Source organism: Diplotaxodon limnothrissa, linkage group LG3 (assembly GCF_057381915.1).
Source record: "Diplotaxodon limnothrissa isolate DT_005_m linkage group LG3, D_limnothrissa_male_GT1.1, whole genome shotgun sequence".
Classification (NCBI taxonomy): domain Eukaryota; kingdom Metazoa; phylum Chordata; class Actinopteri; order Cichliformes; family Cichlidae; genus Diplotaxodon; species Diplotaxodon limnothrissa.
In genome coordinates, this window is record NC_140598.1 from 44891940 (window position 1) to 44914229 (window position 22290).

General features: G+C 42.5%; 3 protein-coding genes across 4 annotated transcripts; 2 read left to right on the forward strand and 1 right to left on the reverse strand.

Annotated features, from left to right (window-relative positions):
• The first annotated feature begins 655 nt into the window (after nucleotides 1-655).
• LOC146636062 (lysophospholipid acyltransferase LPCAT4-like) lies at nucleotides 656-12083 on the forward strand. Of its 2 annotated transcripts, none has more exons than XM_085349428.1 (13): nucleotides 656-1035; nucleotides 2435-2798; nucleotides 3161-3273; nucleotides 3392-3452; nucleotides 3785-3843; nucleotides 5144-5178; nucleotides 5657-5711; nucleotides 6023-6105; nucleotides 6875-7000; nucleotides 7111-7264; nucleotides 7454-7546; nucleotides 7628-7766; nucleotides 10834-12083. In XM_085349428.1, the coding sequence occupies exons 1-13, from the start codon at nucleotides 946-948 to the stop codon at nucleotides 10860-10862; spliced, it is 1401 nt and encodes a 466-aa protein (XP_085205554.1). In that variant the 5' UTR covers nucleotides 656-945; the 3' UTR covers nucleotides 10863-12083. The 2 variants fall into 2 exon arrangements, with proteins under 2 accessions (XP_085205554.1, XP_085205553.1); XM_085349427.1 differs by lacking the exon at nucleotides 10834-12083 and adding an exon at nucleotides 9284-10826.
• LOC146636063 (uncharacterized) lies at nucleotides 10191-13200 on the reverse strand. The gene is made up of 6 exons (XM_085349429.1): nucleotides 12722-13200; nucleotides 12537-12637; nucleotides 12192-12397; nucleotides 11945-12073; nucleotides 10813-10890; nucleotides 10191-10697 (listed from the first exon to the last, which is right to left on the reverse strand). The coding sequence occupies exons 1-6, from the start codon at nucleotides 13192-13194 to the stop codon at nucleotides 10191-10193; spliced, it is 1494 nt and encodes a 497-aa protein (XP_085205555.1). The 5' UTR covers nucleotides 13195-13200.
• A 1557-nt stretch (nucleotides 13201-14757) lies between these two features.
• On the forward strand, nucleotides 14758-18978 carry nop10 (NOP10 ribonucleoprotein homolog (yeast)). The gene is made up of 2 exons (XM_085349430.1): nucleotides 14758-14972; nucleotides 18672-18978. The coding sequence occupies exons 1-2, from the start codon at nucleotides 14919-14921 to the stop codon at nucleotides 18810-18812; spliced, it is 195 nt and encodes a 64-aa protein (XP_085205556.1). The 5' UTR covers nucleotides 14758-14918; the 3' UTR covers nucleotides 18813-18978.
• Nucleotides 18979-22290: the final 3312 nt, after the last annotated feature.

The following is a 22290-nucleotide window of genomic DNA, read 5'->3' on the forward strand; positions in this document are numbered from 1 at the left end:
TTACCAGTTTTTAATTTTTTTACCCACTAACTACTAGCCTGACGGTAGTAAAACTTGAAAAAGTACAATCCCAAATAGAAATGGAGAAAACTGTGCCTTAATAACATATAGCCAATGGAAGGTGGGTTTATAAAACCAGTCAGCATAAAAGTTTAACTCAAGCATTTGAACACACTGTCAATGCTGTGTTAAAACTAAAATAAAATGTGTTCTATTTTTTAAATATAGAAACTCATTTGAATGAATATTTCAGTTTAATTATAAATTAAATTATATTTTAATTTAACTCAGCCACCTCATTCAGAGTAAGTAACTATCTCTCTAGCACCTCCTGGTGGCTCCAAACTAAATTGCAGCCAAAACCTGTATGGTCCGTATGTTATATACAGAGCTAATATGATATTTGACAGGCTGAGATGCATATAATGGGTATTTGGGACTTCTATGAAATTAAAATGACATTTTAAAGTGTAATTTGTAACTGTTCCCTGGTGTAAGTGAGCTTCTGTACCTTCACCTAGGTAAAGTTTACCTCTCACCCAGCACTTTGACTTCAGGGCTCAGTGGCGTGGGCTGAGCGACTTGTAAAGGGGCGGGACAGGTGATGAAGTAACAAACAGAGGGTATAAATTCTTTAGTATGTGTGCGGTTTGGCCATGAGGACAGTAGAAACTGAAAAATTCGTGGTTTCTGCTAGCTTATCTTTGTTTCTAAGGGTGTCCGAGCTAGCATCAGCTAACACTCAGGTTTTCAAACTCCAAACTGCCAAGGACACTTTTCCGAAAAAAGAGAGGTGCTGAGCAATGAGCGCACCCTGACCAGTTTTTCCCTTTCTTTTTTTCTTTCCTCTGGCATTTTTAGATAAACTTTCAGCAGCAAAGGAGCCTGAATCACATTTTGAACTTTTTATAGTTAGTAAAACTTGTTTTTTTTTGCTAGTTCGCCATGGAGAGGAAGAGCAGCAGGGCTGCTACACAGGAGTACCCCAACCCTTTCATTCATGAGCTGAAGCTGACCAAGGCGCAGTGGATCAAGGTACTCATTACATGTATTGATTTTATGCTTGGAAGTAGGGCAGGATGTCAGGCAGACCTACTGCCCTGCTTTAAACAGTTAATCTTCTGCTTAACCAGGGACCCTTGCTAACTCTGGGTTTGTCTCCGGTTTTTGGAGGTTATAAAGGTAATCCGCAAAATGCTAATTTATGCTACCAGATGTGATCGCCTGTTTTATTTTGTTTTAAAAGCTCAGTTTCCCACATATTTCTGCTTAAAATTAACTTAAAACATAATCAGAATTAAAATAATCAAAATCCAATTAAATAATCAAAGTGAGTAAATGAAACGGGAATGTTAGATGGATATTTATTTATTGAGGAAAATTATCTACTATTATTAGAAAAAGTATGTAAAAATCTCCTTTTCTGGTCCTTTTTTGTTATTTCCTCTGTAAATTTTGGTATGAATTTCTCAATTAATGTAACCTGATTTTCCCACGCTTTTACTGTAATTAGTAATCAAATTTAGCAAATAAAATTAGTTAATTACTTAATAAGTATAAGGACCCAATAGTAATTACCTAAAATTGGGAAAAATATCTAAAAACTTCTATTCTGACCTTTTTCTCTGAATGTATAACTTGATATAACCTAAATCATCAACCAATTTTTACATATTTTTGCTGTAAATAGATTAAAAACCAAACAAACTGAACAGATTAAATAAGGCTGAGGAAAATGCTCCATTAGTGATTTTAGAGAAGTGTGTCTCTAGGAGCAGCAGTGAATTTAAAGGTTATATTAGAGGTAAATGCTTTGATTCAGGGATGGGGTGAAACTATTTAACTTTTAGGTCTGTTCTCAGACTGTATGTTGGTGACTTTTCTTAAGGCAAATGATGTAGTGAAGGTCAGACGTTAAATCTTTTGTCAGGTTTTTCATGGTCAGATCTACCCATGCCACTTATCGAGCCTTATAGACCTTTTATAATGGGTTATACACCAAGTCACATTAACCTGCTAACATACAAACTCACATCTACTTTTTTAAAACTCAGTTCTTCCGTAATGAGGCATCTCTGTTTTGCTATAGAGATTATAAATCCAAATCATAGTGTTTCTGTACAGAGTATATAAATATTACACATCTGTAAACCAGATGTTTGTTTGGATCTTCTTTGAAAAGTTCGTTTGAACCTTGACACGGAGGAGTTCACTGTAGTTGCTTGTACCCAGATCATCTATATTTTGGTCTTCTAATGATGCTAACATACTATTACGCATACAAACGAGAACTAAAGCGTTTTTTTCATCAATTGTGTGTTTTTTAAGAATTATTTTTCTTAAAAATGAATGAAAGCCATGATGATGTGTTTCACTTGATGGGACCCCTGCATTATGTTTAAACAACTCTAATTTTAGCCCTCTGATCCTGCAGGGCATAATCCTGGGCTGCACCCTGCTCCCCATACGGGTCTTCCTGGCGTGGATCTTGTTAATCGCTGCTTGGATCGTCGCTGTGCCGAGATTGGCTGGCCTGTCTCAGGAGGAACGCTCCAAACCCTTATCAGGCTGGCGCCGCTGGTTGTTCCACCCGATCCTGTGGCTGCTGGGTCGTGCAGTGTTCTTCTGCGTGGGCTTCCATTGGGTTAAGGTGAAAGGTCGTAAGGCGGATGTGAAGGAGGCGCCGATCCTGGTAGTGGCGCCCCACAGCAGCTTCTTGGACATGGTGATCATGTTTCCAGCCGGGGTGCCGTCAGTTGTGTCGCGGTCGGAAAACATAAACCTGCCGGTCATAGGAGGTGAAGAGAGAGATGGAATTTGTTTACTTTGCCATTGTTTATACACCTGGAAGCACCTGTTGGATCGCTAAAGAGTTTCTTTTTAAAGTATCCTGATGGGAGCTGTTGGTGTTTCTTTGTTTTGCTGACTGAGACACAGTTCACATTTTACAGGCTGAGCTGTCACTTTAGTCATTTATTGAGGTCTAGCTTGCGTTTGCAGTATAGACAGGATGCCCACGTACTGTGTAGTAATATCTAAAGTAAAAAATGAAGATGATCCAGTGACAAGATCAGGAGCTTCACTCCTCTAGCTTCTAATCTGCTCTATCTGCTCTAATAGTTCCTGATTAGATTTCTGGGATTTTTTTTAAATGTTTCAGCTCTGCTGGAGTGCAATCAGTCTGTTCTTGTGAGCAGGAGGGATCCTGAGTCCAGGAAAGAAGCCGTCTCAGAGCTAAACAAGAGGGTCACCTCCGATGGATCCTGGCCTCAGGTGAGATGTTTTTGTGTCACTCGATACTCTTGTGGGTCATGTCGTCTTTCTGCTAAAAGGGATCATTAATATATTCAAGTATAAAGACTGAAACTGCCCTTTCTTCATACCTGCATAGATACTGATGTTTCCTGAAGGAACCACAACTAATGGCCGCTGTCTGCTCAGATTCAAGACTGGTGAGTTAAATCTACACACAGAGACAAAGAAAACCCCCTAAAACATAAATAAAATCTCACGTGATGCCATGTTTCATTAAAAACTAAACCTAATAATAATAATGATTAAAAAAAGTTAAAAACACTGTTTCTGAGATCTTAAGCAGCAGATTTGGGTTGTAAAAGAACAAATACATGGAGGTTAAAAGCATATCTAATCGTGTTACATGCTTTGAGCTTCGACTCCTCTCACTCCGTGTCTCAGGCGCTGAGCACTCGACGTAATAGGAGGAATCAAAGATTGAGAAGTGAGTGAGGAGTTCTGTCTTATTTCTGCGTCTCTGTCACATCAGGTGCTTTCGTTCCCGGCGTCCCCGTCCAGCCCGTCGTGTTGCATTACCCCAACGAGCTGGTGAGTAAAATCATTAAAGCAGCAGCTTGATCTGCTAGTTATCAGCAACACAGCAGCTTTTTGTGAATGAAACCAAACTTTTTTGTCAATTACGACGAGGACAAAACCTCCATGACATGAAATGTAATAAATTGTAATTGTACAACAATGCAGAGGCAACATTTAGTTTCCTGCCAGTAGAGTTATGTGTTGATTTGGGGGTGGGTTTTTCAGGCAAGCTTTCACTTGTTTTGCTGCCTGTAGTTAATCTGAATGAATGCAGTTAAACCTGCTGCAAATAAAGACATTTATCTGCAGCTGCTTAAGCCTCGCACCTTAGGCTGTCATGATTTGGCATATTAATAACATCATACTGGACTCCATTAAGTAATGCTTATCTGTCGGTGAATATTTCCTGGTCTTGGTCTCTGCTTAAAGAGATGCATAGTTCTGTAAGAGATCAGGATGTTTGCTCAGCCGTGACACTGATGAGTGACGAGCAGCAGTTTAATGGAAAGGCAGATTATATGGTAATAACAACATTTTAAGAAATTAGTCAAAATGAAAGGTTGTAACTTAAGCCTGAAGGTTAGTTGATCACATTCACGCTGCGATAGCGCCGCCAACTACATGCATCTCGTTCCATAACAGCATCCTCTGCAGCGACGTACATACGAGTCTAGTTTGACAGGAGGCGAAGACCAGAAATGTAATTTTTCCTCCCAGTACCAGGCAGGGTTTGTGGGCTATATTAGCCGAGATGGCTGCAGTCAAAAGGTTACATCTATCTGCAGCTGTTCAGCTAGCACAGCGAAAGAGTCACAGAGCAGGGCTTTCTCTGGCTCTACCTCCTGACCTCCAAGTATCCAAGAGAGTTTCTTTGTCAGAGCGATGAAACTAAACTGCTCTGCAGACACATCAGAGTACAGGCTGACCAGAGGTCCTTACACAGAGGAGGACAGTAAAGTTACATAATAAAACAAAACAACAAAACAGAATGAAGACAATCGTAGTGATAATCTTAATACTGAAGGAGAGTTAATCTTAGACTGAGGGAGCCAAATCAGCATTATTAATGTCATGTGGGAGCCTTTGATATAGTCACTGACTGACAAGTACTTGTGAGGCCTTCTAAAAGGAAACTGTTTGTGGTGCCAGGCACCATTTAAACACACTGTGGCGTTTGCACACGCTGGGTCCTGTCAGCGTGTGCAAACGGGGGAAATGAAATACTGTTAAAGTCATACATGCTGTGAGAAAATGCGTCACTCAGACTGATGCTAAACAGTTTAATGCAAGCTTTTCTCTGACTCTCCCTCAGGATACTATTCGCTGGACATACAAAGGAAGCAACTGGTGAGTCTGCTCACTTCTCCAGCTCAGAATCTGTGTGTTTGACATTTTGAGGCAGCACAAGGAATCAGCTGGAAGCCTCCTGGACTTTGGACCTTTTTTTTTTTAACTCTTTTACTTTCTGAATTTGCTCATGGGCCTGAGAAATGCTGCTCATGAGTTTTAACTAATACACAGAAAGTGAGTATTAGCTTGTTAGCTTTGCATCAGTGTTATAAATCCTGAATGGTTAGTTATACAGAGGGCTACTTAAAAAAGAATGAATTTAACAGACAGTTCAGACAGTTAAATCTGAGACTGAATGTAAGCACAGGTCCCTTTTTTAGCATCAGCAATCAGTTTATTTAAGAAAAATATGTAATAATGACTCACATATATTACAATGAATTACTTCTTAGGGCTGAAAGTTGTATAAAAAAAATAGATGGATGTGTGGATTTTGGAAAAAATAACCAATATCTTCCTGTTTTTGTCTCGTTAGGTTTCAGGTGCTGTTTCACACGCTTTCACAGCCGTACACCAACATCACTATTGAGGTAAGAGCTCACCGAGGTTAACCACCACGCTTGTTATCAATCATTAGACGTTATCAGCACATCTGATGATGTAAAGGTGTACACAATGTGCGTTTGGCGCAGGTGATATCAGCAGTGGAGGGTGTGAGCGGAGGTGTGGCAGAGATTACGTCTTCAGTTTCTAGAGCTGCTTTGACAGCGCACGTGTCTGCAGACGAGATCCTCTGCGTGCGTTTGTGTTGATTCGTGTGCCTGCCTCTCTATTGAGCTGTTACTGTTGTCTAGACGCTGTAAACACACAAATCAATGTTTGCCTGTTTATTGTGCTGCAGTTCCTGCCGGTTTACACTCCGTCCGAGGAGGAGAAGAAGGACTCCAGACTGTTTGCAGGCAACGTTCAGAAAGTCATGGCGAGGTGAGACCCACGTCACACAGCTGCTTTTATTATGACTCACTCGTTCGCCTGAGTGTATCAGTACTTGCTTCTGGAAACTGCCGTCTGCTATCAGCCATGCCGAACTAAAACGTGTGTCCCTCCAAACTAAAAGGAATCACAGACACCACTGAACACATGACAAAAACTGCCTATTTTCTGCATCCAGTGTCCTGCAGGACTGTGCGGCTTAGCTGGGCCTTCATCTGAGACCCTGACATGTCACACTCAGCTGTTTTAGCAGTATTGTGCTTTAGATAAGATGAATCCACCTGATTACAGCCAGTTAAGGCTCATTGATCGCCTCATAAGAGTTTTGGATGTTGTGTTTTTATAAGTGTACTGTCGTTAAAGATGTCTCATTATCATTCTGAAATGAAACTCAAACTAGCTTTAGCTGTTTTAAATAAAAAAGGCTTGCTGAAAGGCACCTGCTGTTGGTTTTTCTGGTATCTCAGGGACCAAATATTTGTATAATGACTTCGGTGTAGGAAGAATAAATATCTACATTAGTTGTTTTTGTTGGTGTATGTGTAAACTGCACTTTGGAGTCACATTGATCCTAACAGAGCTCACAGCCAGTGTTTCCATTTAGAAAGAAGAAAATGTTAGAATAATAACAGAATCATCCAGTAATTCAAATAGAATCACTCCAGACCTGAAAGGACTCTTCAGGCAGATTAAAGGGAAATCTTTGTTTGACTTTGTGTCAGTTGTTGTAATCTGTTTGCTTTTTTCTTCTGTATGTTAGCGCTCTGGGAGTCCCTGCCTCAGACTACGTGATGGCAGGCCGGATTCCAGTCAGTAAGCTGAATGACCTCTCTGTCCCGCTTGAGTCTCCTGGGAAAGAAGCAATGACACTTCTATACAGAAAAGGGTGAGAGCCCGTTTGGATTTACCTTTTACTAAATCTGGTTTATTTATCACGTGAGAAACTCCTCCTCATCCTCTCCTCACACTGTGGTCTTTGTCCTCCTCTCCTATCAGTCTGGGCCCACGTGATGTAGAGGCAGCGTTGGACAGGATGATTGACAGGTGTCGCTCAGGAGCCGAGGGCGCAAAGGCCAACGCAGAGGAGCTCGCCTCCATTCTCGGGCTTAACAAAAAGACAGCCATCCACATCTGCAGCCTCTACTCTAAGGTACTCTTATTGTTAGAGCCAGCCAAGCTCTTCCTCAGCCACAGATGTTCCAGATGTTTTGATTTTTGAGGCTTGTCAGTTTATTCAGTAGCATATGAGTTTGCTGAAGGAAGCAGAGCAGAAGAAAGGCCACCAAAATAAAAGCTCAGGTGACAGAGAACGTGTTTTTGTGTGCTTGTTTTGTTTCAGGATGACACTGTGGACCTCAGACACATCTACTTCAATATGGCAGCCCTTATCGGACATGTGGACGAGATCTCTCTGTTTCACTCTGCTTTCGCTGTAAGTTCTGCTCTCTTAGATTCATATTTCGAGCAGACCTCTTGTTTTTGTCGGTGATGACACAGCCGTCTTGTGTTGCAGGCGTTCGACAGAGAGGGCAGAGGCAGTCTGACTAAAGAGGAGCTGACCGAGCTCATGGGAGCACTGCTGGGTGTTCCTCAGCAGAGCACCGAGGAGCTCTACGACACTGCCACCGAGGACCAGGAGCAGCTCACTGAAGGTGAGAGTCAAACGGCGAAGCAGCTGCTGACGGCACATCGCTGTGCAGCCGCTGGAGATTATAGAGCTGCGTGTTAGCGTTGTTGCATACAAACTACAAACTCGTGGTGAGTGTGAGGATTAGCGAAAAAGGTGCAGACACAGGAAGTTTTAGCCGCTTGTCAAGTGATGAAGCATCGACCTTGCTTGGTTGAGGCTAATATCTGCTTTAACGTGTTGTAGTGTATTGTGTTTTATTTTATTTAAACAAGCCCCTAAAAATAATCAGTGGTCACTGTGGGCTTCTCTGGCTGTTTATTAGCACCGTTTATGTGCAGCACATCTTTAAGCTCAGTGTTTAAAGGCTTACAAGGTTCACGGGTCACCAGACACAGAAGTGAGTGCCCCATAAAAGAATCACTCTGAGTCTGCCTAAGATTTCAGTGGCTACATGAAGCAGAGGATCAGGACGTTTTGATAGCCAGTAATACAAACCACACAGCAGCATATTAATTACTAACCTTGTGTTGTGGATCGATCCTCTCAGCTGTTCTCCTGACTGTTTGCCATATGATTTCATTTGTCTCTGCCCATCAGGGACCTTCACATTGATTTTTATTGAGGGGAAAACGCTCATGCTCCAGCTTCACTGTGCTAATGTGTTTATATTACCCTAACCATAGCCTGTAGCTAGCCACCAGGCAGTGCACTGTTATATCCCAGCTAGCCCAACTTCAATAATCCCACAAATATAGCTGCTGTTTATTTCCTGTTGTCATTTATGTGTGAAGTAACAGCAGAGCTGCACGTTTTAGCTTATTAGAAATCCCTCAGTAAGAACGCTTTGAACTCTAGGTGATGCTGCAGTGTTTGAGCTTAGGAGCCAAACAAGAGTTTGGACTCACTAACAACTAATCGTGTCAGAAAAACACGGGATAACAAAAACTTTGAAACCACAAACTGGAATATTGAGGCTGAATTTCCAACTGAATTTCGTGTTTCCAATGGGAATAATGCATGTCGACATTTGATGTGCAACACTACATGAAACACAAGGCTGGAAGGAAGATAACTCAAAGGATTAAGAACCCACGAGGGCCATCACATCCACCAGCAGAGAGTTACGTCTGTAAATAATAAACTAGCTGCATTAACACAGGAGCATAAACACATAGCTAGCCTGCAGGACCATGTTTGTGGGCTTCTTTGATGAAGTCCTCAGTTTAATGTGACAGCTCTTTTACTCAGCTCAGGTTTTTTGTACTTATTTACTGTTGACAGTGATTAAAATAACCTCTTTGCTCCCCGAGCCTGGGGATCTGGGCCTCTGCATCAGCCGACTGAAAAGCCAGTTTTGTCTAGTTTATTAGTAACTTTATATTTTATACTACAAATTTCTATCAGAAAAAATAATCATCAAACCTAGAGGATACATGTGTTTAACCTGAGCTTGGTCTTCACTGAGCTGTGGTGCCTTGTGCTGTGTTAAACTAAACTGAGGGGGATGGGAGGAGCTAAAATGTCTTCACATTTCCATAGAGAGCTTGCTGCTCGTGTTGACAACCCACCCGATATATCAGAAAGTGACAAAGGAGATCCTGCAGTCCAAGAGACTGCCATCCGCCAACGGGACGTCTGTGAACAACAATAGAAGCCTCCTGAACAGCTCCGTTAATGAGGACAAGAAGTCCGAATGATGATCTCCTCTCTGTAATTGGACCTTCTTTGTGTTTCCCCAGAGTGCACGATGGCGGGGCCAGATAGAAACAGAACAGAAACAGCTAAAGATTGTATTTTCAGCTTTTAAGTCTTTTTTTTCCAGCTGTTATGTTTCAAAAAGTGTTACATATCCTATTAGTCTGCACCGACACAGAAAAGCCAAAAAAAGAACCTCTGAGGTTTAAAGTTAGTCTGAGTGATGCTGCTGTGGTGCTCTGAGGTGTGAGGACAGCTCCTGTTTTTTTTTCATCCTCATCGTGTACAGTCACTGTCATTTATATTTATAACCTTTCCACTCATATGTGTTTTAGTGACTTTTGTGTTGTTAAAGGGATAACGATGATGATGATGATAGTAATGATGATAATTGCATGTGCAAAAACAAAGTATACTCTGGAAGATTTATTCTGTGTGAATGAACCATGTTTACATTTAACAATAAACTGTGAATTCATTTACAAAACCTTGTTTGTTTTCCCGCCTTAAGCGCCTGTAACAGATCAAACTGCAGCAGGAAATGGACGTTAAGAGTCCTGAGGTGTTTGTCACAAATAAACATCATTTTTCTCTTACTCATTTATTTTTCTTTCAAACTGTTGCTCCTAGCTTCTTTTGGCTTTCCTGCTTTTTTTGTGGGACTCTACTCCAGTTGCTCCATTGCCGTCCCTGGGTTTTCTCCCGAGCGTCCCCTCTTCCCGCCGGCTTGGTTGTTTGACGCGGGTGATTTTTAAACTTGGGGCATTGTGTCGCGAAAAATCCCTTCAACGTTGGGACTCTTGAGCTGTTTCTTCTTTGCCGGCTCCAGAAACTGCTCTGCAGTGCTCATTAGTTTTGTTTCCCGGCTCCGCTTTCTCTTAAATGACTGGGTTCCTTGTTTTTTCTGCAGTTTTTTCTTCTCCTTGTCTTTCTCTGTTCCACGTGTTCTTTTAAGGACCGCAGCAAGCGCTTCGAGAATGTTGGTCTTGGGTTTGGTCTGGTTCTCCTCGCTCGCCTGAACCTCCTGTTCGAGAGTTTTGGGTGAAGGCGGTTCTTCTAAAAGGTTTGAAAGCAGGAGGGGGGAGCAGCTGATCCCAACTTCATTCTGGGATGAATTTTGTCCGTTTCTATTGGGGCTACTTGCAAAGAGGGAGCCTGGAGCGTCCAAAGAGAGTGACTGTGAAGATACCGAAGGTGTTTCTCCGTAGAAATGATCGCTGTTTGCAGGACATGGAGGCAGCTCCTCCTGCAAGATCATCTGTAGAGCGAGAGAACAAACAAAATATCCCCTAAACATTCATTTTCAATAAATGCTTATGTTTTTGTTTTTTAATTATTGTTACTGTACTGTATCAGTATTTAAAGGATGCTACCTCTTGCTCTTCTTCAAAAAGGTCCTGGCTGGCAGAGAGGAGAGGCATGAGGGCTTCGATATTCACCGTGGACTCCACCTGGCACAAAGAGCAAAGGCAACAGTTTGAACAACAAAACATCATAAAAAGGGCTAATACTCAGGAAGTGCTGTGAGCAAAATGTGCTGCAAGTATAGTTGCAAAGCTTTTTTATGAGTGAAACATGTTTTTATTAAACATGTGAACATAATACAAAACAAACTCTTGTAGGGGATACAAAGTTAGAGAAATACAATTTTTTGAAATTACGAGGATCATGCACATCTAGTACCAGCAGAGCGTAGTGGTCAGCGGGACACAAATTTTGTGTCCTTTGCTTTAGCTAGCGGTGAGCGCAGCGTAAGCTGCGTCCAATGTGAAAGGGCCTTCAGGGTCATCCAGGAAAAAAACTGGACTCTAAGTAAAAATCTGTATTCACCAACTAGTTGGCAAGTGGTAGCTAACCAGTTGCAAACCTCCTCCGTCAGTAGTTTTTTATGGAAGACGCCAGCTTGCCTGCAAACACTCGTCAGCTGCACTTTTACAAGCTTCACTATGACTCTGCAATTAGTCGACAAGTATTTGCAGACATGCCAGACCCTTCTTAGGACCACATTCTCCTAGCTACACCCAGCTACCTCCAGCAACCACTAACCGACCACAGGGAGGTTACACATTTTCCTGAACAGCTGGAGGATGGTGGACAATCTGAGGGAAACTGTCCACTCACACTAAAGCCTCACCTGCTTAATCATTCTTTTTCTCTACAATGGGCCCCAAAACATACAAAACATAGCTTTGTGTTTTATGCAGTAAATCCTCAAATTATTGACTGAGCCATGAACTCATCATGACGGTGGTTATTGAGCCTGCCGATCAAGTAAGGAGCAGGTTGTTTTCCAGACTATTGCATTCAGATTTAATGTTTACAAACAGAGGCATCGCCCCCTGCTGGCTATTACAAGTAATTCAAATCACAGGACCACAGGTCCCCATCAGCTTTTTCTTAACAGTTGCTAACGGCAACAAATATATAACACTTCACATAATTTATTGGTGTGATGCTGTCTTCCTGCTCTAAATATAATGAAAGGGTTATGCATGGACAGTTTACCTTACTGACAAACTCCTCGTCTCTGCACAGCTCATCCATATACTCCAGGAAGGAACTGTTTTCCATGTTCAGGTACCCAGCCTCTCCATGCTCCTCCTCCCTGGGGTCTTCAGCCTGAGTGGGAAGCAGCTGGAACAGACGAAGGGTAAAATATCTATACACAAACACAGCTTACAAAATGTATTTTTTCTACTTGTGGATGACTTGGTTGAAAAAGGCTGTTTACAGTTTCAATACAACTGCTCACCTGGTCAAAGAAGGACCCTAGGAGACTAAAACATTCGTCAATGGAATGTTTGTTCACTGCTTCCTCATCTAAAGAGGCTGTAGGTCCGGGAAAACAACAGTCCTCTGTAAGACTGGCTGGGATGTTTTCTTTGGGAGTCTTGCTTTCATTGCCTGGTTCGGCTTCATTGCCTGGGTTGCCTTTGTGTGGATTGTTCTTCTGGTCCTCTGTTAGTGAAGACAGACATAGTAAAAACGGGACAATAACTATTAGCTTTTATTTCTCACTACTTTGCTAAAAGTCTAATTAAATTTCAATCATATTTGATTTTTTTTCAGCTGGTGGTCAGCTTAGCTGTTCAGGTACCTTTTGCACAGCTCTTTGACCCCTGACCTCCTGACCCTGCATCCACCTCTGTCCTCTGTCTTGATGCTGTTGTCACCTCTGCGGGCGAACTTATGTAGACCCTGTGGCACAAATGGTGGGGTCAGACACAATCAAGACATATCCAGTATTAGTTATTGTAACATGTGCAGTAATAGAGCCCTTACTGGTTTGCACAGTGAGTCTGAGGGAGCAGCACGATCTGCGGACACAGAATTGGTGGGAGGTGCCCGGGCCTGGAGCTGAAGGGCAGCTGTATGTAGGGCTGGGCCTTGTAACTGTAGCTGGGCATGGGCAGCCAGTAGGACTGTTGAGAAGAGTAGGGCCTATACAGGGGCTCGCCAGGCGATAAAGGCTGGAGGTGGAGCGGAGGCGGGTAGACAGCTGGCAGGAGGATTTGGAAGGAGTCCACCTGGGCTGGGAGATGCTGCACAGCATGCTGCTCCTTTCCTGGATGCCAGTCTACTCTATTTCTTTGCCTTTCTGCAGCTCTTGTTTGGGGGACAAATGGATTTACCCTTGCAGCTGAGCTCACAGGATAGAGCTGCTGTTGCTGAAGGTGCTGCCAGTGTTGCTGCTGAAGGTGTTGGTGGGGGTTGGGATGTTGCAGGGAGAATGGAAACAACTGAGCTGGATCCATCCTGGTTCTGTGCGTTTGCTTCTTTACTGTCAGAGATAATAGGGCGATTCATATTGGTGATTTTAACAGTTAAAGGATCGATGAGGATCAAGAAAGACCATTCTGTGTTACACTCTTTTAGATGTCAGAGGTGAAAGCATGATGGGCGGACTGGTTGGAGCTGATAAGAAGGCATCAGTAACTCAAATAAACACTTGTAGGTGCACACAAGGTAAGCAGAAAAGCATATCTGAATGCACAGAAGCAGAAGACCACATCTGGTGTCACTGCTGGCAGCCAAGGACAGGAAACTGAGGCTCCAATTTATACACAATTCCCAAAATTAGACAACTGAAGATTATAAAAACGTTTCCTCTTCTGATGCCCAAAGGCTCGTGTCTTATCTTAAAGCCAGCTTTCACTCTTGCAAACAGGTGCTTTGGAACTCCACGTATGGACAGCTCCACATTAACTAACATGTAAATGCTTAATGTGGTGTAAAGACAAATGTGTCATTAATAACACAACGAGATGTGACTGTGTCACCTACGTGGACATATGTCAGAAACGACAAACAAGCCGAGCCTGAGAAGCTTAGAAGAGCGATCTGCCTTTGAAAAGACCATAGTAAGAATAAAAACAGTGATGCTGTGGGCTGTGTGCTCTAGCAGAGTATACTCTAACTGTGTGACTGTTAGACAACAACATTACTTAGCCGGGCTCAGTGCATGCAGATAAGTTTTTATTATTAACTTAGTGTTTAGGTGAGGGAGTTTAGATGCTTAAGACTGGGTTAGCTGAACTGGTGGTACAGAGTCACCTCTAATTTCAACACAGTGGCTTAACATGAGCAGTTATGACAACCTTTATGAAAACAATCAGTGCTCAGTGAAAGATATCCACACAGTGGTGTTTGCAAACACAAGACAGCCTTTCAGCGTTACATGCACACGACAGAAACAGTGCACACTGTAGTTAATAACATTTCTCGGTTGCCTTACCTTTGTTAGTGAAGATAAACTAATCTTCTCTTAGATGCTGTAGTAGGTGCACACTCTGCTCAGACCAAAATTCAAAAGAAACCAAATGAAGGCAAATTTTTGTATGTAAACATTCCATATTTCACCCACCGTGATGCACAAGAATTCTGCCCCCCCCCCCCCTCCCTCACCCCACACATACACACACATACACACACAAATTACTTTAATTATAGTACAGCTTTTATCCATTGCAACTTTTTATGACATGTGGGCTCATTGTTTTGTTTATTTATTTATTTGTCTCTTTTTGATTGCAGATACAAAGAGCTGTAATGTTTTATGAAGGAGTACAACATAATCATTAACGGAAAAAAGCAAATTATGCAAGAAACTTCAGGTTTAATCTTTTTATCTTATCTTATCTTATCTTATCTTATTTTATTTTTTAAAACTGGGTCACGTGACAATAATAAGCGATCGCGTTAATGGCAACAGAGTTCGGATCTTGTCTCCAGGGTATCGTTTGAGATTCAAACGGAATGCAAAGGGTAGAAAAAGCTAGTGAGACTTCGTTTCCCAGAATGCTCTAAGTGCTGAACCGGATATCCGCTCTTCCGTCCCATAGCGAACCAACGTCCGCTGCACGTGGAAATCCAAGAGAAAAGAGCGCATTACAGCAATTTTTGCGTTGTTTTCGATATAAACAGCTTCGTATACATATTTTGAACCCCTGAAGTGTAAAAACAAACCAGCTCGGTCGGGATGTTTCTGCAGTATTACCTGAATGAAAACGGGGACAGAGTCTACACTCTGAAGGTAAAGTTGTGTTTATCTCCGACATGTTTCCCTTTATTCTTTGTAAACGCGTCTCCGCTGCTAACATTAACGTAGATGTAAAGAGCTGAAACACCTGGGAAAATGCCCAACTTTAAAATATGGTCTGTTTTTTTTATATGTATGTTTGTATACAGTAAACATTACAGCAAAACGTTTCGGGGATTTTATCGTCACGAAGCCACCATACGCACAGTTTGTACAGTCGCATACGTTTAAAAACCCGAGTGGAGTATCACTCGATAATTGTCATAGCTTGAGGTAAAACTGCTTTGAAATCAAAATAAACACGACAAAATACAAGACGTATGCGTTTAATTAAAGCTATTAGGTAGTAGGTCAGTGTAATATAGTGAAATATGTCAAATTGAGCAAGTGAAACATAAAAGTAGGTGGCTGAAAGTAGTAAAACACGACAGTTAACAGAGTTTATTGGGCAGAAGTTAAAGTAGGCTTTGGCATGTAGCTCAGGTGTGGTGGGGCAGTGTGACTTTGCAGAAAGTTGGAACAACAGTTTTCTTTAATATCTGTAGTGGACAGGCTGCTCTCTGCTGACAGCCCGTCTAGAGCTTGACTGGTCACAGCAGAGCCAGCTCTATAAGCAGCTGTATTAGAAGAGCTCATTATAATTGTCGCCCCTGTAAATTTTGTATAAATGTGAGACCACCGTTAATCTAATCCAACAACGAGGACTGCACCTCTTCACCGTAGTCCAGCACTGCTCTGGAGTGTGCCTCAGTAATGCAAACCAACCAGGTAACCTCAGCGAGCAACGCATGCACAGATTCAGTGTCTGATTTTCAGGAATCATGAGATAATTTGGGACGTTAAGCTTTCAGTTTTATTTGTCATATGCAAGTTAGCACAGGGTCAACATCGCAAAGAAATGGATTTGACGAGCAGAAGACAGTCACTCAGCAGACTGGTACAGTAGAAAAAAAATAAAATATAATAAAAATAAATAGAAAAATAGTAAGAGCAAAATATTAATAACATGTAGTAAAAGAAAAAGGAGATTTTCAGTTAACTGACTAAATATATATATATGTGTATGTGTGTGTATATATAAATATATGTACACACTAGTGATTAAATAAAGAAAATCTTAAATAGGGATGTGGGGGGCAGATGGGATATTGTACAGGAATGAGCAGCAGTACAAACTAAACAGTACAAAAGTTTTTGTTTTTTGTGGCAGTTGTTACAGTATTGCACTTTTTAAAAATATAAATACCAATAAAGGGGAGTGACCAGTGCAGATTATACAGAGTACTTGTGAAGCTGCAGGGTAGCTTCTGAGTGCATCCTGTGGAGAGTGTGTGTGTGTTTAAGTGTTGTGGTTGAGGTGTCGTATGGCTTGATGGTGGAAACTGTTTTTAAGTCTTGTAGTCCGAGCAGACAGGCTCCTGTAACGTCTGCCAGATGGTAACAAGGAGAAGAGCTGATGTGCTGGGTGGCTGTGGTCCTTGATGATGCTGTGTGCTTTACGGAGGCATCGCTGAAGATAAATGTCCTGAATGGCAGGAAGCCTCATGCCAGTGATGTGCTCTGCTGGCAGAGCAGCTTCCGTACCAAACTGTAATGCAGCTCGTCAGCAAGCTCTCGATTGCACACCTGTAGAAATTTGAGGTGATGTTGGCGTTCAGCTTGGAATTCCCACACAGCTAAGCGGTCCTTACCTTAGAGCGTAACTCCTGCTTCCCCTGCGGTCCGCTCTTGCTTCCATCTTCCTCCATCTCTTGAGTGTGAGGTTATCACACATTAACTTTTAAGCAGACAGATCCTGGGTTAGGACTGCACAGACGCAGTTTCTGTGTTTGGTGGTATTCATCGGGGTGTTTTGAAATTAGCTGCGATTACAGAATAACCAGATATGTTGGGCACGTAAGAGGGTATGCGCCCACAAACGAATGTTTGGAGTTGCCCCCGATGCGTTTCGTCCACCGTAAGGACATGTCCAACACTTGGCAGTTTTTACTTAAATGCTTTTAGTCGACTTTGAGGTACCTCATGCTTTTTTTGTCACATTCACTGTGAGCATTTTCTTGCGTGACTTCCCTGTAGCTGTCGTGTAGTTTTATCTTTCTTCCTAATAAATAAATGTACATCTTGAGTTGCTTTTCATTTTAACCATGTTGTTTATTAAATCTGCCTCTGTTGGAAAGCCCTTTCGACAGCAAGGGCGTCTTGCATCCTGTGACTTTCCAATCACCTTGAAGGAAATGAGAAATTATGGGCAAGTTTTAGCTCAACAACTGTTGGTTACCTATTAGTTAGGTCACAAGTGAAGAAACTCTTGTGCTGGCTTGTAAAGTTGGGAGGTGGTCTAGTTGCCTGGGGCCAGTAAACACACAGCCTGAGGCAGAAGCAGTCTGCAGACACAGGAAATCTCAGTGATTGAATGTGAACATGGAAATAGTTTGTACACTCAAAGAAAAGGGAACTGTTAGAGCTGTTCTTTCAGATATAGGTTACTGGAGAATGGTTTTATTCCTCCAGCCCACTTAAGATCAAATTGGTCTGAATTGGGAGCTTTATTGAGGAATATAGGGCTCAGACTGGACAAACAGTGAATTCAGACAATAATAATACCATGACACCGACAATTGCAACAAGATGAGTGTGAAGGTGTTGGACTAAATGAATAAATAAGGGATACCTGGTTACGATACATACAGTAAATAAATGGGAACTTGACAGTGTTGTGTAAATGGTATATAGACAACAAAACGGTGTATACAGCTCGATTTGGTTCAGCAGCAGTAATAATGGATGTTTTAAGTACAAACACTATGAGAGTGTTGGTGTTACAGGGTGACGGCCTGTGGGAAGAGACGATCCAGGTGTCTGCTTGTTTTGGCATGAAGTGCTCTGTAGCATTTACCAGTGGGGAGGAGTTGGAACAGGTTGTTTGCGGTATGTCTGTGAAGGTTCTCAGGTTGTGATAGGTCTGCAGTAATTTCACCTGCTTGTTTCCTGACTCTGGATTTGTACGAATCCTGCATGGAGGATGGGTCGACACCAACGTTTGTTTGTTTTACCTGCAGACCCCAGTGTCTGTTATAGTCTGGTCTCGTCCTGTTAAATCCAAACCATACAGTAATGTTTTTCAGAGTGCAGAGAATGAACTTCTTGCAAAAGCTCAGGCTGTTCATCCTCTGCTGCGTCTTCTTGATGATTTTGTCTGTGTTGGAACAGCTGAACAGCTCCAACTGAAGTCTCCATTTCTGAGCATATTCAGCTCAAGATTGTTCTGATTACACCACAGGGACAGCTGTTCAACCCCACATCTGTATGGAGAGTCATCAGTCATGTCATCTGCACATTTCATGATTTTGATCTACAGGTCTTTAGTGATGCAGTTGTTTGTGTAGAGGGAGAGGACACAACTCTTGAGGCCACCACAGCTGATTTTTCCAGGTGCTGGATGTGGTTCTCCTCAGCGTCATCTACAGCTTTTGCTGTCTGTGTCTCAGGGTCCAACACTGGGCTATGAGGACCATGACTTCTGACTGCTGCAGTTCTAAACTGGTCCTGGGTCTGAATGGTTGTCTCTCTCTCCCTGTGTTAGCTCTGCAACGCCGCCAGCTGTCATGGAGAAATCTGAAAACATACTGAAAATCTATTTTCATGATTTGAAACCCTTAAAAAGCACAAGCACACTCTTTTCTCTTTCCACAGAAGGTGACTCCAGATGGGGAGCCCACCAGCTCGGCCCACCCGGCTCGATTCTCCCCAGATGACAAGTTTTCCCGGCACCGGGTGATATTGAAGAAACGCTTCAACATACTGCTGACCCAGCAGCCCAAGCCTGTCATGTGAGGAGGAGGAGAAAGACATCAGGATGGAGCTACAAGGAGAAGAGCGAGAAAACACCTGAGCCGGATTTAAAGGACTGCTCGTACCCTCTATTGATGCGATGATGGAATTTGTTCATATTTTTTTAAGGGTGGCGGTTTTTAATTTGTTCATACTAAATAAATCTTTGCGTCATAGCTCCTCACGTGTTGCCTGTGTGTGTGTCTAAAATCCAGACTGGCTGACAGCTTGTTGGACAAATGAAGCATTTAAATGCAGATAGTCTTTAATGTGCCACCAACCTACCAGCCAGGGGGCGCTGTAGTATGAAGGTTGTCCTACAGGATTTCCCTATATCCAAAATAACACGATCACGTAATTTGTGGCATTATGAAAACACAGCTGATGATAGATTTGAGGAAGCACTTTAGCTGAGCCTGCAGATTTTCTCCATTTGTTTCCCAAGACAGCCATAACTTCCTCTCAAAGCTTTCTTTTTTTAAAAATCATTCTTTTACTTTTGCAGCCAAACACTGGATCGATTTGTAGATATACGACAGCCAGGTGACTCTTTGTGTGTGACTGCACAGGGTTTTTTTTTTTGTTTTTTTGTTTGTTTTGTGTTGTTTTTTTTTTTTTTATTATATATCTTTTGTCCACCTGTCCCACATTCTGATTGGCTCCATTTTGAAATTCAGTGCTGTTAAAGACACTTTAAGTCCTGACTGGTACTGAGTGGCTGTGATCAGAGGTCTCCAGCAGGTTAACACTTCACTTGTGTTTTGCTGCTGACAACATGTTAAAGGTGGAACTGCAAGTGACTCCAACATCACAAGATGTGTGCACAACATGATGCAAACTAATAGAAAGGAAGTGTAGATGTCATGGTGTTGTACCTTGGAGTAAACAAGAGGATATTATTAAAAAAACAAACTCAAACAGTATTTATGCTAAATGTTGATTACTGCTTATTTAAAAGAAGCCAATACAAAGAACTGGTACAAAGCTGACCTCCAATTGTTAAATAATGGATGGACATTGTGAGGGAAGTCACCTTTATGTCAGCTGAATAATGTGCTACCTTTTTCTAACTTAGATGGATTAGAGAACTATAACTTGGTAAATATAGTTTGTTTGTTTTTTTTGTCCTTTTTTTTTTTAAGAATTTGTCGGCTTTCTTAAAATGTGACAAAGTTTAGAAAGGAAAAAAGTTGTAATTCAAAAAAGTGCATTTGGACTGACACCCATATTTTTGTGGGAAACAAACGGCAGTTATTCAGACCAAAAGGAGAAAAGTACTAAAATTCACCTCCTTATGCTCATTGAATACTGCTAAAAAAAATCTAATTTAAATTAAGGGACCACTCAGTCATCACAAATTATCCCAAAGTCAGTTAAACTTCAGGGAGATCAGAGTGTACGGTTTGGAAACATAAATCATTTGTAGAAAGCCAATAAGAGGAATGGTTTCTCAGACTATTGCTCTTTCCTTATCCCTCCTGACTGCCGTTGTCACTCCTGTTAGCCTGAGGGATCACCTTGCATGATGAGATGATGAATGGTGTCCTGCTGGATCTTCTCCCAGTCCTAGATCAAGATATCTGTGGGCTCCTGCACAGCATTTCTGACATGATGAAAGGTCTGGGCTCCGGTCTGGGGTGTGTGAGGGACAGTCACGTCCAGAATCTGCCTGCACACTCTGATCACAAGAGGCCTGATGTTTTCCCACATGAGATGAACCCTGGGTTTACTGCATCAGCATAAGGTCTGAGGATTTAACCCCAGCACATTTTTGACCTATTTTCAGGCTGACTCTTATAAAGACAGCTTAACATGCCTGAAGTTGAACCGTTTTACACTGAAATGATCAAGCTTTCCCTTCATTTTCTTGAGCCATATATTTACTTACTTATATTTACTTAGTCAGATTAAAATCAAATTACCCGTAAAAAGTACTCTTCAACCTGAGCCTGAGGTTGGGAAGAGTCCCACAGCTCTGGAAAACCTCCTGTGTTGTACCAGTGCCAAAGACTTCACGCCCCAAGGACCTCAACAGCTACAGGCCGGTGGCTCTGACATCCCACCTGATGAAGACCCTGGAGCGGTTGGTCCTGGCTCAGCTTCGGCGCCTAACAAGCTCATCACTGGACCCACTTCAGTTTGCCTACCAGCCTGGCATTGGAGCGGATGATGCCGTCATTCACCTCCTACATCGTTCCCTCGCTCACCTGGAGACCGCTGGAAGCACTGTGAGAATCATGTTCTTTGATTTCTCCAGTGCCTTCAACACTATTCTTCCCTCGGTTCTGAAGGACAAGCTGGAGAACTCTGGAGTGGACCATCACCTCACTACCTGGATTTTGGACTACCTCACCGACCGACCACAGTATGTGAGGACTCAGGGCTGTGTGTCGGACAGGGTCGTCTGCAGTACGGGGGCCCCACAGGGAACGGTTCTGGCTCCGTTCCTCTTCACCATCTACACTGCAGACTTCTCCCACAATTCCACCCAGTGCTTCCTGCAGAAGTTCTCTGATGACTCTGCAATAGTCGGCCTCATCACTGATGGGGACGACAAGGAGTACAGAGGACTGACTCAAGACTTTGTGGACTGGTGCCAGCTGAACTACCTCCAGATCAACGCCAGTAAAACCAAGGAGCTGGTGGTAGACTTCCGCAGGCACAAGCATTCTCCACTGCAACCACTGAACATCCAGGGTATGGACATTGAGGCTGTGGACAGCTACAGGTACCTTGGTGTTCATCTGAACAACAGACTGGACTGGACTCATAACTCAGACGCCCTCTACAGGAAAGGGCAGAGCAGGTTGTACCTGCTGCGGAGACTCAGGTCGTTTGGGGTGGAGGGCCCACTCCTGAAGACCTTCTATGACTCTGTGGTGGCTTCTGCTATCTTTTATGGTGTGGTCTGCTGGGGCGGCAGCATCTCTGCTGGGGACAGGAAGAGACTGAACAGGGTGATCCGAAGGGCCAGCTCTGTTCTAGGATGCCCTCTGGACCCAGTGGAGGTGGTGAGTGACAGGAGAATGGTGGCTAAGCTGTCATCACTGTTGGACAACATCTCCCACCCCATGCAGCAGACTGTGACAGCACTGAGCAGCTCCTTCAGTGGGAGACTGCGGCACCCACGGTGTGGGACGGAGAGATTTCGCAGGTCTTTCCTCCCCACTGCTGTCAGACTCCACAACAAAGACTTTAACTGAACAAACACACACATCCACACATGTGCAATAACACTAAGTGCAATAATCTTTTCTGGCATCGTTGTATTTTTACTCAGTTGTATATAGCATTCGTATTCTATTTTTATCTTATTGTATATTTTTATTCTATTTTATTCTACTGTATATAGTATATTATTTTATTCTATTCTGTACAGCTGTGTACTGTATTTATTCTTATTGTATTCTAATTTTTGCGTCATAACTTTTGCACTGTCCACTTCCTGCTGTGACAAAACAAATTTCCCACGTGTGGGACT

What these genes read in the sequence shown, in the direction of transcription:
- LOC146636062 (XM_085349427.1), top strand. Translation starts at nt 946, where the DNA reads ATGGAGAGGAAGAGCAGCAGGGCTGCTACACAGGAGTACCCCAACCCT. An exon ending in AAACCTGCCGGTCATAGGAG is followed by an intron (nt 2,799 to 3,160) that starts GTGAAGAGAGAG and finishes TAAATGTTTCAG; the next exon opens with CTCTGCTGGAGTGCAATCAG. An exon ending in ACATACAAAGGAAGCAACTG is followed by an intron (nt 5,179 to 5,656) that starts GTGAGTCTGCTC and finishes TTGTCTCGTTAG; the next exon opens with GTTTCAGGTGCTGTTTCACA.
- LOC146636063 (XM_085349429.1), bottom strand. Translation starts at nt 13,194, where the DNA reads ATGGATCCAGCTCAGTTGTTTCCATTCTCCCTGCAACATCCCAACCCC. An exon ending in CAGACTCACTGTGCAAACCA is followed by an intron (nt 12,638 to 12,721) that starts GTAAGGGCTCTA and finishes TTTGTGCCACAG; the next exon opens with GGTCTACATAAGTTCGCCCG. An exon ending in TTTTTGAAGAAGAGCAAGAG is followed by an intron (nt 10,698 to 10,812) that starts GTAGCATCCTTT and finishes CTCGCTCTACAG; the next exon opens with ATGATCTTGCAGGAGGAGCT.
- nop10 (XM_085349430.1), top strand. Translation starts at nt 14,919, where the DNA reads ATGTTTCTGCAGTATTACCTGAATGAAAACGGGGACAGAGTCTACACT. An exon ending in ACAGAGTCTACACTCTGAAG is followed by an intron (nt 14,973 to 18,671) that starts GTAAAGTTGTGT and finishes CTCTTTCCACAG; the next exon opens with AAGGTGACTCCAGATGGGGA.